Source organism: Chrysochloris asiatica, unplaced genomic scaffold, assembly GCF_000296735.1.
Source record: "Chrysochloris asiatica unplaced genomic scaffold, ChrAsi1.0 scaffold00137, whole genome shotgun sequence".
Taxonomy (NCBI): Eukaryota; Metazoa; Chordata; class Mammalia; order Afrosoricida; family Chrysochloridae; genus Chrysochloris; species Chrysochloris asiatica.
The window spans coordinates 1464831-1480553 of NW_006408655.1; the positions used below are offsets into that span (position 1 = coordinate 1464831).

At 38.6% G+C, this 15723-nt stretch overlaps 1 protein-coding gene across 9 annotated transcripts in view; it reads left to right on the forward strand.

The window, feature by feature from the left end:
* Nucleotides 1-15723, forward strand: part of CACNB2 (calcium channel, voltage-dependent, beta 2 subunit) — a 494901-nt gene that overhangs the window by 312274 nt on the left and 166904 nt on the right. For 7 of the 9 annotated variants that reach the window (XM_006869879.1, XM_006869883.1, XM_006869881.1 and 4 more), the window contains exon 3: nt 12018-12137. In XM_006869879.1, coding sequence (XP_006869941.1) covers nt 12018-12137 — 120 coding nt within the window. Of the gene's footprint in view, nt 1-10734; nt 11177-12017; nt 12138-15723 lie in introns of those variants that run through there. The other 2 variants (XM_006869884.1, XM_006869887.1) reach the window with 2 other exon arrangements.

Below are 15723 nucleotides of genomic sequence, written 5' to 3' on the forward strand. Positions count from 1 at the left end.
ATGATTATGGGGTTTATTAAGTAGGTTTAAGAGAGAACGGAAAAGGAGGAATTGTAGTGAATATATGCAGCTATTTCTAGGCAACTTTTCTGCAAGACATGGGGAAGGAGCTACCAAAGAAACTGGAATCAACACAAGGTTTTCTTGATGTTGTTGAGTTGGTTCTGACTCATAGCAACGCTATATAGGGTTTCCAAGGAGCAGCTGGTGAGTTTGAACCAATGACCTTACAGTTCAAACTGACTTTGTGGTATAGTTATTATCCTACAATGCCACACCTGGTTTTCTTAGAATGAGGAAAATAATAGCATGCAAGTATGCTGATCAGGGAGCATGGTGGCTCTATAGAATAAGCGCTAGACCAATAACCACAAGGTAGGCGGTTTGAGCCCACCAGCTGCTCTGCAGGAGAAAGATAAGGCCTTCTGCTCCTGTAAAGATTTATAGCCTCAGAAACTCTATATAGGGTCACTAGGAGTCGGAACCAACTAGACAGCACTTAACAGCAACAAATAATAACATATATGCTGGTAAGCATGATTCAGTAGGGAAAGCAAAGGTAGTGATATTCACATAGGATTTCTGGTAGTATCTATACCTACCATGAATCCCCTTACCAGAGTGTCCTAATCCAGAATAAATCACTCCTTTCCCCACTTACTTTTTTCAGCAATGTTTTAAAAGAGTACAACTCCCATTGACCACCAATCTATTTTCTGCTTCTTTCCTACCCATTTCCATTTTTATAATGGAAAAGCTAAAATTTTCCATTAGAAATATTTATCACCAGTAACTGTATATTGGAGTCCTGGTGTGCTGCAGTAGGTTAAGCATTTGACTGCAAGGTTCAAACTCACCAGCAACTCCTCAGAAGTGGATCCTATACAGGGTCGCTATGAGGTAGAATTGATTCAATGGTGTTTAACAACAACTATACATTAGAAACCTAGGAGCACGCCTCTACACACATACACACTATTATATTATAATTGTGTACATACACACATGCTATTGTGTTATAATTACCAAAGGAAATATTTAAGCTATGCCCCAAATCCAGTACACAAAATAATATTAAAATTTGCCATCCAATTTTAACTTATTCTAAATGATTGTTTTTGACAATGTCAGAGTTTGCAAATATGAATATTGGGCAGAAGCACTTCTACAAAATATAAACACCCATCATACCGTCACTTTAGGGAATAATTTGGGGATAACAGTGTTTTAACATGTTATTTTTAAAATATGTAAGTTAGCCACCACTTCTCTGAGCTTTAAATCTATCATTGTATGTTTTAATAATTTCTACTTCACTGCTGAAAACTAGCAACTGTTCTTATTGAACTATAAGGTTATTTAGAAGACACTTGAATTCTAGCCAGCATCAACCAGGATTAGCTGGCTGCCAAGGATGCTACTGAGAGATAGCTTGCCAAAGTTACATTCATTTTTAGGGAAGAGAGAAACATTTAAATAGCCAGCGTCTTGACTTCCTTTGTTTTCCTATTTTACTTATCTACTTTTCATTGTAGATAAGTAATGCAAAATAATACTTTACAATTTTTAGATACTCTGAAGTGCTGAAAATTTCAGGGCAGCAGCCAACTCTTAGAACCCTTCTTTCCACAAAACAGCATTACATTGATGAATGTGAATTTTCTGTTTCATTATACCCCATTATGGCTTCATTGTGCCTTTTGGGAAGATAAATTTTCAAAATCTGTAAAGATGAGAGAAGACTGTTTCTTTATGGGTTTAGCAAAGTTTAGCAAATATAGAGCTAAGAATTTAGAATTTATCATGATGACATTTCGTAGTCAATAGAAATGGCTGTACCGTGACTGGCAGATGGGAATGTTGGGTTGTCCGTGAATAGCTATGCCAGTTGCATGTGGAGATTTATTATTTTATGCTTCTGAACTGGTACATGCATGGGACTTGAATTCAGATTGCTAAAAGATGACTTCTATTCCACTGATTATTAGCTTTATAACTTGTCCAGGTAACTAAACTTTTCTATGCCTCGATTTTCTCATTGGTACAAATAAAGATTATAATAGTATTTATATCACTGGGTTGTTTTGAGAATTAGGTAATGCTTGTGAATCCCTTAGCACAGTGCTGGCACTCATTAGAAAGCAGTAACTAGTATTGTCATTTACTTAGTCTAATCTTATTGATAAACTTATTGCTTTAATTATTAACATAATATGGAACAATCTCAGCAATACACTGTCTTTAGACTTGTCGGGGACTGGCCTCAACATAGGGGTTCGGTTCATGAGGTGGAGATACCTGGCGGCGATAAAGATAGCAAAACAGACACAGAGACGCAAAGAGAGAGGCAAAGAGACACTCCGAAACCAGAGTGAATGCTGGACTGGCATCAGGCAGATCCTGCATTGCAAACATCTCAGCCATGAAGGCCGTAATATCCTGCATAGTAAACATCTTAGCTAAACAGGCAGTATGGTTGCAATGCTAGACTGAGCCCCCTGCATGATGTAATGCATGCCTTGCCAGTCTTAATGCACCTGGATTCGTTCTGCGCCTTCCTTTTATTTAGGGGAGGTACTTTACACAAAGCTAGGAGAGACTAAGACAAGGTACGGCTGTCAATCTTACTTTTCCAGACATTCAGGCAACTTTACATCATACTTTGCAGGTTCGAATCTCACAACAGCAACTTGGTTTCTCAAGCTTAATAAACATGCCTTTTAGCACCTAGCCTCAAATGGAGGGAGGAAAGGGAGGATTGGGAGGATTCCCATTGTGTCAGCTGCCCAGCCCAGGTTTTTCAGGAAAAGAGGCGCCTGGGTGAATAGGCAGCACCTGGAAACACTTTAGGGAGGACATTTCTATTGTCCTTAGAACAGATCGGGGAGCCACCCAATTTACCTTGAATGAATTCTCTGAGGGAAGGACTTTGCCTGTTTAGAATTTTACAGTCTTGGCTTTTAGGAAAATATTACATTTATTTGTGGATATCAAGGGCTTCATGTCTGCAATTAATAAAACATAACTGGATATTAAGATGAAAAACAATTTGCTATTGACTTCCAGTGGCCTCATTTGTTCCTCAGAGCCTGTGGCCTGTATAGTCTACACAGGGTCTGCAACATAGACTTCAAAAGATCATCCTGGTTTTAGAAGAAAGACAATCAGAGAAACCTGTTTAAATCTAAGAAGACATGATTTTTCCAATAGTGGGGCATTTCCTGACAACAACTTAACTGCCACTCCTCATTGAGAGAAGCCAACATGTGTACGGAGATTTCTTTCCTATGAGGTGATGCCCTGTAAATGAAGATGGAGTATGCTCAAATATGTATCAATGTGGGGTGTAAGAGAGAAAGAGGGATAGAGAAGCGTGAAATCTATCTAAAATAAATCTTCCCACATGGTAGCAAAATGGTAGTGTTTTCATTTTCTCACTATTGCTGGAAATTACTTGATTTCTCTTTACATTAGATTTAATGTTTAACGACTTATAAGGAAGAATTGGTTTTGCCAGCTCATCTCTGATTCTGGGAATTCATTCACTTCTTTCCATTTTGACCATTATTGTCTTGGTTTGAACCACCATCTTCCCTCACCTAGAAGCTGAAACAGCTTCATAATTGGTGTTTCCAGGTCTACTTTTGTTTACTTCCAATTGATTCTCTACAAAGCAATACAATTTTATTCTTGACATTTAAGTTAGACTACAACCCTACACTGCTTTGAATCTTCAGGAGATTAATCGCATTTTGAATAAACTTTAGAGTAGGAGCCTCTGGAATAGCCTGCAAAACCTAGAGGTATCTCGCCTCCATTCTCTCCAAGTTCCTTTCTCACCAAATTCTAGTTTGTTCTCTGTATGTCAGCTACACTGACCTTGCTTTAGTAACTCCAGCATTCTAAGCACTTTTCATCCTCAGGGCCTTTGGTGGTGGTAGTGGTGGTGGTTATGTGCCATGGAGTCGGTTTCGACTCATAATGACCCTGTACAGGCTTTCCGAGGATGTAAATCTTACAAGGCTTTCTCCTGCATAACAGCTGGTAGTTTCGAATTGCTGACTCAAGGTTAGTAGCCCAATTCATAAGCACTATGCTACCAGGGCCTTTAGCATATGCTGTACTCTCTGGTGTGGTGCTGTAGGATCAGCACTGGACTGGGAACTGCAAGGTCAGCAGTTCAAACCCACCAGCTGTTCCTAGGAAACCCTATAAGGGTCACTGTGAGTCGGAACCGACTCGATGGCACTTAACAACAGCAAGAACATACTCTCTGCATGCATTTCTCTTTCTCAACACACCCCAGGGCTAACTTGTTATTTTTTTAATCCTTTGTGTTTCAGTTCAATTATCATCTCTGAATGTCATCCAATGAACGCAACTAAAGTCACATTCCTCCTTGCCATTCGTCTCAAATCTCAGTTTATTTTACTTTAATAGCAATTATTTTTCTGATGTTTGTTGTTGTTTTTGTTTTCCAACTCATAACATTTCGGTTATAGTGTGTAGGGTGTCTAAAGAGCAGCTAGGGGCTTTCAACCACCAACCTTGCAGTTAGCAGTCCATATGTTTATCCTACAGCGCCACACAGGAATCCATTTTTCTGATGGTGGTGGTGTGCCATGGAGTTGGTTCCAACTCATAACAGCCCTGTATTGGGTTTCCAAGGCTGTAAATCTTTATGAGAGCAGAAAGCCTCATCTTCCTTCTTTCTCCTGTGGAGTGACTGATGTTGTTAAGTGCCGTCAAGTTGACGACCCTGTATAGAGTTTCCAGCAACCTGTATAGGGTTTATAGTGACCTGTATAGGGTTTATAGCGACCCTGTATAGGGTTTCCAAGAAGCAGCTGGTGAGCTCGAACCACTGACCATGCAGTTCAAACAACTTTGCAGTCTGATGCATTAGCCCATAAACACCAGGACTCTGGAGCAACTGTTGTTGTTGTTGTTGTTATGTGCCATGCAGTCGGTTCCGACTCATAGTGACCCTGTACAGGGTTTCTGAGGCTGTACGTCTTTACGGGAGCAGACAGCCTCATCTTTCTTCTGTGCTACAGCTGGTTTTCGAACTGCTGACCTTGAGGTTTGCAGCCCGATTCGTAACCACTACGCTACCAGAGCTCCTACCAGAGCTGTTAGCACCTTTTAATTCATTCTCTTCCACTAAAATATCAAGCTCTATGACTCGACAGCACTTCACAACAACAACAACAACATGATGTAATACTCTTTTTCGGTTTTATTTCCAGCCTTTAGCACAATTCCAAAATCTTAATTATGCAATAGATACATTTAAAATTTTGAATCTCTTCATCAGTACATTTGTATGCTATAAAACATTAATACATTTTCTTATGCTTTTGATAAAATTGAAGGTAACATTTTAACTTTGGCATATCATAAAAATATCACACATAAAAGTTTCATATATATAGTACATATGTATTATCATAAGTTTTGATAATATTTTGCCATTAAACTCAATGCATTTGAGAGTTACATTATTGTATGGATTTGAATAGTAATTACATGACATTTGCAAACTGAAATAGAGGGGGCTTCAAAAGTTTCTGAGAAGATAGAATGAAAAGAAAATGGAATTTTTACACAAACTTTTTTGAAATCCCCTTATACAATATTAATAACATTTTGTTTCATCTCACCAGCCTATATAATTTTTTTTTTAATTTTTAGAATCAGGAACTCTTATTATCAGTGAACTATAGTCAAATTATAGTGAAATCAATAGAGCAGTGAGGTAACATTCAGATTTCTTAGCGATTTAGATCTCTCCTCAGAACAAAAGTGAATTCTTCCAATCTGTGAGAACACAACAATATGAGAAATGAACAAATTATTTCCTCCACACTCCTTCAGCCAGCAGACAAGACAAGACCCCTTCTCCCTCGTCTTTGACCTCAGGAGTCTGTGGGCCAAATATGTGGGCCTGACAAAAATATATATGACAATGGGGTATCTGCCCCTTGGTAAGTCAGGAGGAAACAGCTAAAGTAATGGCCTAGTTCTATTCATGACGAGGTGGTTTGAAGTCTAAAGGCTGTTGGGCAGGTCATAGCTTTGTTTAGAATCAGAGTAGTCTTGGGAATCTATGGGAAATTGATTTTGCCCAAAAGTATTGATTTAGACTTCAAGTGAAGATTTCCTACAGAAATGGATAACGCAATTAGAAATCCAAAATGTTATTCCTGAGTAGCCTTACAACTTTTACACTTTTTGCTTTAAGGAAGGAAAATATAAGGACACTCTTAAAAACTGACCAAAAAATAAATAAGTATTGCTACAAAATCATAGAAATCCTTACTAAACAAAAATACCAAAATGAGAAGCTCTTGTTTGTTGCCATACTCTCCATCTACTTCTATATAAATCTGAAGGTGGTGTTTCCATCGCTCAGACCCTGAAGAATTCTGCATTCTTCAATTTACACCAAATCAAAACAACAGTTTGGTCATCGTTGAGTGACTCAAATCATGTTCCTTTTAAAAGTTCTTTGAGTTTGGGAATAAAAAGAAGTCTGAAAGGACAAGATCAGTGTGGTAGGGTGGATGGAATAAGGGACAGTCCTTGCAATAGCAATACCCTTGAATAATGAGCAGATGCATTGTTGCAATCAGAGGTGTGTGGTGGTGGGGGAACCCCAGTGCAACTTTCCTGGCCATTCTCTGACCAATGCTATCTGCAATTTTCTAAAATCTTCTTATAATAAGCCTCCATGATTACTCTGTATTCTTTGAGAAAATCTATCAAGCTTACCCCTTTGCAATCCTGAAACATAGTCACTATAGCCTTCTGAGTTGACCTCTCATCCTTAAACTGAACTGGCCTTGTGGATTCCTGCAGAAGCCAGAGTTTTGACTGGATCTTTTGTTTTGGAGGCACCCTAGGGAGACTAAGGCAAGTGTCTTAATGAGAGAATGTGTCTGACGCTATCCACTGATCACACAAACCTGTTTAAATATGTTTTGTTTGGAGCAAACCTATGCAGGTATGAACAGGAATCTTAGTAGCACTACTTTTTGACTTAGCCTTCCTCATCTTTGATTGTCGCAACAGTAGAGTACTACATCAAAAAGTGAACTTTAAAAATGTGTTTGGCAGTAGGAAACATTTTTTCAGAAGAGAAAGAAAATGATTTATTATACAATTGTTAAGTGCTGTTGAGTCAGTTCTGATTCATAATGACCCTATATAGGATTTCCAAGTAGCAGATAGTGGATTGGAACTGCGACCTTGCAGTTTGAAGTCCAGTGCTGATCCTACAGCGCCACACCAGAAGTCCTGCAATACAACTGTTGTTGTTGTTAAATGCCATGGAGTCAGTTCTGATTCATAGTATAGGGTTTCCAAGGAGCGACTAGTAAACTTGAACCTTGCTGTTCAAATCTACCTTGCAGTCTAGCACATTAGCCCACAGTGCCACACAAGGACTCCATTATACCATGTTGTTGTTGTTGGTGGTAAGTACCGTGGAGTCGGTTCCAACTCATAGTGATCGTGCACAGGGTTTCCGAGGCTGCAAATCTTTACAGGAGCAGAAAGCCTCATCTTTCTCCCATGGAACAGCTGGTAGTTTCGAACTGCTGACCTTGAGGTTAGCAGCCCGATTCTTAACCACATAGTCCACGTTAAAGTGGAGAAAGAGAGAAATTAAAAAGCAAATAAAGAATAAATTAATCTTGTTAAAATATGGGGGGGGGCTTCAAAAGTTCATAGAAAAGGGAATTGAAAGATAATGAAATTTTTCTATGAACTGCTTGAAACCCCTCATAAATCTTCCTATAAGTAAAAGAATGCAAAGTCAGAGTGAGGTCTAAAGATAAAATTAGAAGATCCTGACATGAACTATTAGTAGACATTAGGTGCAAATTGCATTTTGGAACTGTGCAATTAGGAATGATAATATTAAGATGTAGAAAAAATATATGGTTAATGGAAAATGTGATGTACCTACAAGGACAAACACTACAAAAGACCAACTAATCACATTATAGGGACTCAAGAGATCAAGGGTACATCTTGTGATGAACCTATTCTGGAGTTCTGGAATTGACTGCCAGCTGTTACTGACTGAAGGCTACTTGAGGCACGATGACCCAGAAAGCCCATATGGTACTGAAGGCAAACGCATAATTAGATATATCACTTCTAAATGGCATAAATCTACTTTCCCAGAAGGAGGGAGATTAATTGTAATGCACATGTTGGGAGGGTGACTTTCAAAAATCCTGGAACTCTGGAGACTGAAGCATGATGATGCTATTTAATAGTGGCTTCTGGTGTAGCACTATAGCATCAGCACTGGACTACGAACCACAAGGTCAACAGTTCAAATCCACCTGCTGCTACTATGAAACCCTATACAGGGTCACGATGAGTGTAAGCTGACTCGATGGCATTTAGCAGCAACAACTTTGCTTGTGAGAATTTAAAGTGATTATTTGTGTCTCTTATAATAGATACATGTAACTGCTATGATGAAAAGTATGAATTTGTAAAATGTACACTACTATGTTGTTGTTGTTAAGTGCTGTGGAGTCAGTTCTGACTCATAGTGACCCTGAACAGGGTCTCCAAGGCTGCAAATCTTTATGGGAGCAGAAAGCTTTCTCTTTCTCCCACAGAACAGCTGGTAGTTTCGAACTTCCGACCTAGAGGTTAACAACCCGATTCATAAACCACTACACTACCAGAGCTCCTTATACACTACTATAGATACAAGAAATTACAGTAATTTGGTTTCTTCTATAAGCTACACTGCAGTGCTGTAGGATAAGCAATGCACCACTAACCACATTGTCAACATTTCAAACTCAACAGCTGCACCTATGAAACCCTATACAGTGTTGTGATGAGTTAGAAAAGCACTTAACAACAACCTAAACTGCACTGAAATTCCATTCACAGTCAGACTTCATATTATAATTTAGTCAAAGTTTAATAAATCCTTGCAAATATTATAAACATCATTGCTGAAGTCAGAGTAGAAAATTTAAAAAACTGGTTAACTATTTATGCTTAAAAACAAGTCTTTAAATGACTATGCAGAGTAAAAGTTATATCTAATTTTTTTTAAAAAATTAATTTTGTTTAAAAGGAATGATATCACACAAAATTAGGTATGTGCTATGTTCTCCCTGTCTTTCGGGGGTTCTTAAGGACAGAAACTTTGTAATAAGGTGTGGCCTGAACTTTGGCAGGGTGCTTAGGTCTAGGATGCCAACACTGGCAACAATGGGACGTTAGGCCCTTTATAGGGAAACATGGAATTAACAGATAATGGAATTCATGGTAATACTCTACTCTTACTTCTGTTATAAGAAGCCTTAGTGAAGATTAGGAGTATCTTACTACGTGTGTCTCTGCAGAAAAGCTCATTTTTCCCTTGTAAATATTGGTTGAGCAAAGGATTTCAATGCATTTTCTACCCTTAATGAATTTAACATTTCTTTTATATCATTATAAATAATTAATTTATTTATAGTATAAAACCACAATTGTTGTTGTTGTTAAGTGCCGTCAAGTCGGTTCCGACCCGTAGCGACCCTGAACAGGGTTTCCGAGGCTGTTAGGTGCATTTAATCTATAACATTCATTCTGAAGCCCCTGTCTGGTGGTATTGTTTAACATTTATGTCATAAAGATTGGTTTTAGCCTAAAATCTAAAAGAAGGAAAGGAGAAAGGTGGAAGGAGGGAAGTCAGAGGGAGGAAAGAAAGGAGACAGATTTTCTTAATACCACCTTTCTTTCACTGCATGAGATTACTTCCAAAATAACCTTTCTCACATTCAAACAAATAAATGCATTTTGGAATGCAGTGTTAGTTTGAAATTTATGTTTAAGAAATCTGGAAGTGTATATTTTAAAATGTATTTCATTAGACTAGGAAATGGGTAGCTGCCCCTCAAAACTTTAGTCTTGAATCTTTCCCTCTCAATTCTCAGTTACTTTATCTGAAAAGTGGTTGTAAAAAATTATTTTATAACTCTAACTCAAGCTAATAAATCAAGCAAGCTTTGAAATGTCTTCATGATTAGCACTATAGCAACCCACGCTGTTATTTATTCTAGTGACTTTGTTTCTAATGGTAGTTTCTCAGTTGGAATAGAAGTTCAAAGTAATTTTGAGCTTGGTTAAAATCATTGCTTTAAAGAACTGTGATTACTTTCATGTCCTAAATACTAAATGGGTAATTCGTATCTCTTGCATCTTGTTTGGGAAGTCACAAGCAATAAAGAGCAGTGTTCTATGATAATTGATAAACATGATTTGATTTTTGCAGTGCGGTGTTGTCTAGAATATTCATTTTCTGTGAAATGTCTCTTGGCTAAGATATACTTTCTGTAACAGAGGGGTTGAAAAGTGATCATTCAATGAAAAGATGATATGCTTTTTCCTCTGAGAGGATATTTCATCTAAAACAGAAACACGACAAGCATATACCATGTGCCCGTTACTATAGAACCAAAAGACCTTTCCAGCTGTTTACACTTCAGATGTAAAATGGCAATTTGACATAGACTAACAGTGTGATGTGAGCATCTGCGTAAAAAGACTACACACTGAGCATGCCCAATGCAATGAGTGGGTCCTCCCTCCTCCCCCTCCAGATCTTTAAAGATAAGGCTTGAACTTTGCACTTGCAAATGTCACTGCATACGTTTTGCACTGGTTTTCTTTTTTAAAAAAAACAAGGTTTTCCTACAACTAATTTCCTTTAACAAATGCAAGAGTAAGGAAGGTAACATTTAGAGTAGTAAAATGAACCAAGTTTAAAATGAGTTACTACCTTTCTTTCAATGCACTTGAACTGTTCTTTATTTTTAAAGCAACAGAAAGCATTTGAGTGTTTTTTGTTTTGTTTTGTTTTTTTCCCTTCTTGAACGGGAAAATAAGAGACCATTTGGTTGGACTCCCCTAGGGCAGGGAGTGAAAGCCCCGGGGGCTGAAAGGGACTGTAGTGAGGTGCTTGCATAGAGCATGGCTAGGGAAAGAGCCGGGGTTCTCCAGGGCTCGGCTGCGTGCAGGCGCCTTCTAAAGATCTGTGCCCGGGGCTGCAGCTGCGGACATTAAAGGCGCTGTCTGGCTAATGAAGGCCACCTGGATCAGACTTCTGAAAAGAGCCAAAGGAGGAAGGCTGAAGAATTCTGATATCTGTGTAAGCTCCAGGGTTTTCATTTGGGGAGACATGATGCTGCCTTTGCTTCTGCTGTTGTTACAGTGAGTGAAGGAGGCAGAGGCTGGTTTGATTTAGTTAATTTGATCTTGATTTCAAGAGAGGGAGCTCAGGAGATTCCTATAATTTTTCCCTTTCCTACGTTATGATGGATTACTATATGAAATATCCCAGGCAAGTGTTTTCTGTAGACATTACTTATTCAATATCAATTTAAAACTATTTCAGAAATGCCTTGCTTAAAGATTGAATGAAGCTGGCTGCCAGTGTCTTACAGTTTTGTCTTAGGACAAAATGAATAGATGTCAGGTGAATAGAGAAATATCAAATGATTGTTAAGATTAAAGTGAAGTCATATCATGGTAGTGGTAGTTTGAAGAGTTCAAGTTTATAACTTATTTGACCTTTTTTTAAAAATTATTGTTGTTAGACTGATCTTCTTTCGAATCCTTCATACCTGCCTTAGTGTGTAGATTGTTCTTTTGGAAGCTATCCTTGAAACCATCTGTGTCCTTCAGCTCTGCACTGCACCATTGAGTTAGTTTAATATAAAATAACTTGTCTAGCTTCTAGCAAGGATATTAATTAGAATGGAGTCTTGCAAAGGAACAGCAACTTTGTAGATAGAACTGTTTATTGTTGAATGTTTTACAAACTACAGCATTATTTTGTAGATGGCTTGCTACAAAATGGATTGTTTTGTCCTCCTTTCAGGAATTTACAATACAAGCCAGGAAGGAAGCTAACTGTCATGTCAATGACAACGTTCCATTGCAAATACCACAGATTGAATGTATTATAAAATATAAATTGTCCTCTCCAGGGTTCGGCAGACTCCTACACCAGTCGTCCATCTGATTCTGATGTATCTTTGGAGGAAGACCGGGAGGCAGTGCGGAGAGAGGCAGAGCGACAAGCCCAGGCACAGTTGGAAAAAGCCAAGGTAAAACCATGTCTTCCTGCCAAGATTTGTCTTTGCAAATTTTGTTGTGCCCTGTCCGTGATGGGCCACCTGTGGCAGTTTGACCTAACGTTTGTATCTGGTCTATTCTTTGTCTGGTTTAAAGGAGGTAATAAGAAATGGGACTTCATTTCTTTCCTTGCTAGAAGACGGAAGTAAGATATACGAATGGTCTTTAAGCTTATATTGTTTTATTCAAACAACTTGTTTCCATGATTTATGTGCATGCACAAATAAATTCTGAGTTCATAAGGAATCTCTGAATGTATGATGATTAAAAACCACATCCAGTAAACCATATCGCTCCATTTTAGAAAAAAAAAAAAAAAAAGCAAACTTTTTTCAGGCTCATGTTTTTCTTATACTTGTACATGTTTCTCCCCAAATTTTACTCTACAGATGTTTCTTAGTAGTATTCTCTTAGATTTTAAAACAGAAATTTCATTATGCATTTCGAAAATAAAGCCATGGAGGATTTTACTGATCAAAAAAAAAAAACAATTCCTTTCCTTGAGACGTTTTCTTTTCCATCCCCTCATAATAAAGTGTGTACAGGTGGATATTGTTCCTGTGTGCTGAATGAATTCCAACTCATAGGAAAACTATATGACCGAGTAGAACTGCCCCATAGGGTTTCCTAGACCGCCATCTTTATAGGAGCATGTCCAGATGTCGCTATCCTGTGGAGCTAGTAGTAGTATTGTTTTTAAGCGTCATTGAGTTGGTTCTGACTAATAGGGAGTTTGTTTAGGGTTTCCAGGGAGCAGCTGGTGGTTTTGTGGTTAGCAGTCTAGTGCTTACCCTACAGTGCCACACCAGTAGATTTGGTGCCAGTAGGTTGGTTTAAACCACTGATCTTTTTGCTTAGCATCTGAACTCTTAACCATTGTGTCACCAAAGCTCATTGTACTGGGGGGTCTCAAAAGGTTCATAGAAAATAGAATGCGAAGATGATGGAAAGGTACTGGAAATCAGCTATGAAATGTATAGCTAGATATTTTAGTTCAGAGTGTGTTTTATTTAACCCTCACGATTTGTATTTGAACTATTCCCTATATCGTCATTCCAAATAGCAGTTATTTCTAAAGCACATACTGTTGTCTAAGTTTAAGGTGTCTTGGTTTGTATGATACTCAATAGCTTCTGAATGAACATCTTTTAACAAGGTTATTTGTTTCCTTTGGAAAGAAATTGTTGTTGTTGTTAAGTGCCTTCGAGTCGGTTCCGACCCATAGCGACCCTGTACAGGGTTTCCGAGGGTGTGCTTTGAAAAGACTTAAGTACTGTGTTTGCCTGCTTAAAATAAGTAAATAAATAAAGGTAGTGTTAGAATCTCGGTGCTGGCTGCGCCCTGTCTGAGAGGAGTAAAATCTATGTGTGTTGCTATGGGAATGTGGCTTGCAGATGCTGGTTTGAATACATGGACAGTCCTTATATAATATTCATGACCTCTAACTCAGCTGCCATAGAAGTTCACAGAGAAACTGCCAGGAGACTTTCCCTTTTAAAAAGCAGTATTTCCATGCATCAAAACAGTGTTCTCACCTCAGTTAGCAGAGAATTCATCTGCAGGTCTAACACTGTCTTAACTGCTAGACAACTCCATAAACAGCAGGTGTGGGGAGAGTTTTGTGAAGGTGAAGCTGATAAAAAAAGGTGTGGCCCGATTGCCATAAACTGATCTCATTTAAAACATTCAGTCAAACCCCTTCCCAATCAAGTTAATTCCTACTCCTGACAAACTCAGGTGAGAAGAGTAAAACTGTTCTGTAGGGTTTTTAAGACTGTGTTCTTTCAGAGGCAAATTTGCCAGACTTTTCTTTCAAGTCACCTCAGGGTGAGTTCACATCGCCAACTTTAGAATTTGCAGTTGAGTGCTTAACTATTTGTGTCAGCCAGGGACTCCATTGCTCTGTTGAAATTAGAAAATGAATTAAATTAAATAATGAACATATACCCAGTTAATATCCACAAGTTTGCAGTACAGATAATATATGTTGCAATTTAGAATCTGAATTCCACATTCTATCTTTTATACTAGGGTGCAAAGAAGAGTCAAGGAAGAAAGAAAAAAGTTTATAGCCCAGAAATTAAATCTTTCTATCTTGTAGCTAATTTTTTCATGTAATTTTCACATACAAAAATTAAACATATTTTTTAAGGTCACGTCACAAGCGAATGCATCCTAAATTTGTTTTTCAAAGACTTTTGTTATCTGATTGGGATGTTTTTATTTGTGACTCTGGGTCTTATCAGTCATAAGTAAGTAACATAGCTACATTGGACTTTTAGAGATGTTTTCAACCTGGTAGAACTCTAACTGTTGATGCTAAGTCACACCATGTTCAGACTACTTATAGGGCTTTGAACTGGTTCTTCCTGGTTCAGTCATGGCTGAGGAAGTAAAACTTGTAACAGTCTTGAATTTTTTAATTTGTAGTAACTGGAAGCATAACCGTAGTAGAAAAAAATTAAAGTTGAAGCCTTACCAGAAGCTCAATCTCCCTCTTCGAAAACAAGGACAGCAACCAAATCTCTAACCCATTGAATTTTTAGCAGAGTTGGGAAGCAACAGTGCCCTTCTCAAAGGTGGCTGTTCACGACACTACTTTGATTGTGTGTCACTCTCCACAGTCCATGGTTAGGCACCTGATAGGGCTCACTGCACGTCTTCTCAAGGAGCTCTGGTAGCAGAGTGGTTACGAAACCTCAGGGTCAGCAGTTCGAAACTACCAGATGTTCTGCTGGTGAAAGATGAGGCTTTCTGCTCCAGTAAAGATTTACAGAAACCCTGTACAGGGTCGCTATGAGTCGAAACTGACTCCACGACACATAACAACAACAACCCATGATTGGGAGTCCTCATGTGGTGCTGTTGGCTAATGCATCAGACTGCAAAGTCATTTGAACTGCAAGGTCAGTGGTTCGAGCTCACCAGCTGCTCCGTGGAAACCCCAGGGTCACTATGGGTAAGAATCAACTTGACGGCACTTAACAACAACAACAACAACACCCAACATTGGCGGTGCTGTGATTCTATATAAGCCTTGGACCCTGAGCCATAAGATTGACAGTTTGAGCCCACTAGCTACTCCATGGAAAAAGATGAGGCTTTCTACTCTCACAAACACTAACAGCTTCAGAAACCCTATACAGGGGCACTGTGAGACGAAACCAACCTGAAGGCACTTAACACCAACAACAGCCCAGCCATTTGGTGGGAGTTTCAAGGTAGAAGAGCCACATTTCACTCTACCACCATGTGTTTCCAATTCTGCCTACCTTAAGTTGATGCTCTTTGCTATTTATTGACTTTAAACAAGAAGGGGGCCTGGTGACAGTGGGTTAAGTTTTGGCTGCTAATGGAAAGGTCAGCAGTTCGAACCCACCAGCTATTTCATGGGAAAAAGATGAGTCTGTTTCCATAAAGACTTACAGCCTTGGAAACCCTATGCAGGGGTGGGGATCCTTTTTTCTGCCAAAATTTATAACATCAATTCACAGGCCATACAAAATTATCAACTTAAAAATTAGCCTGCTATATTTGGCCATTTAATTAACTCGCCCT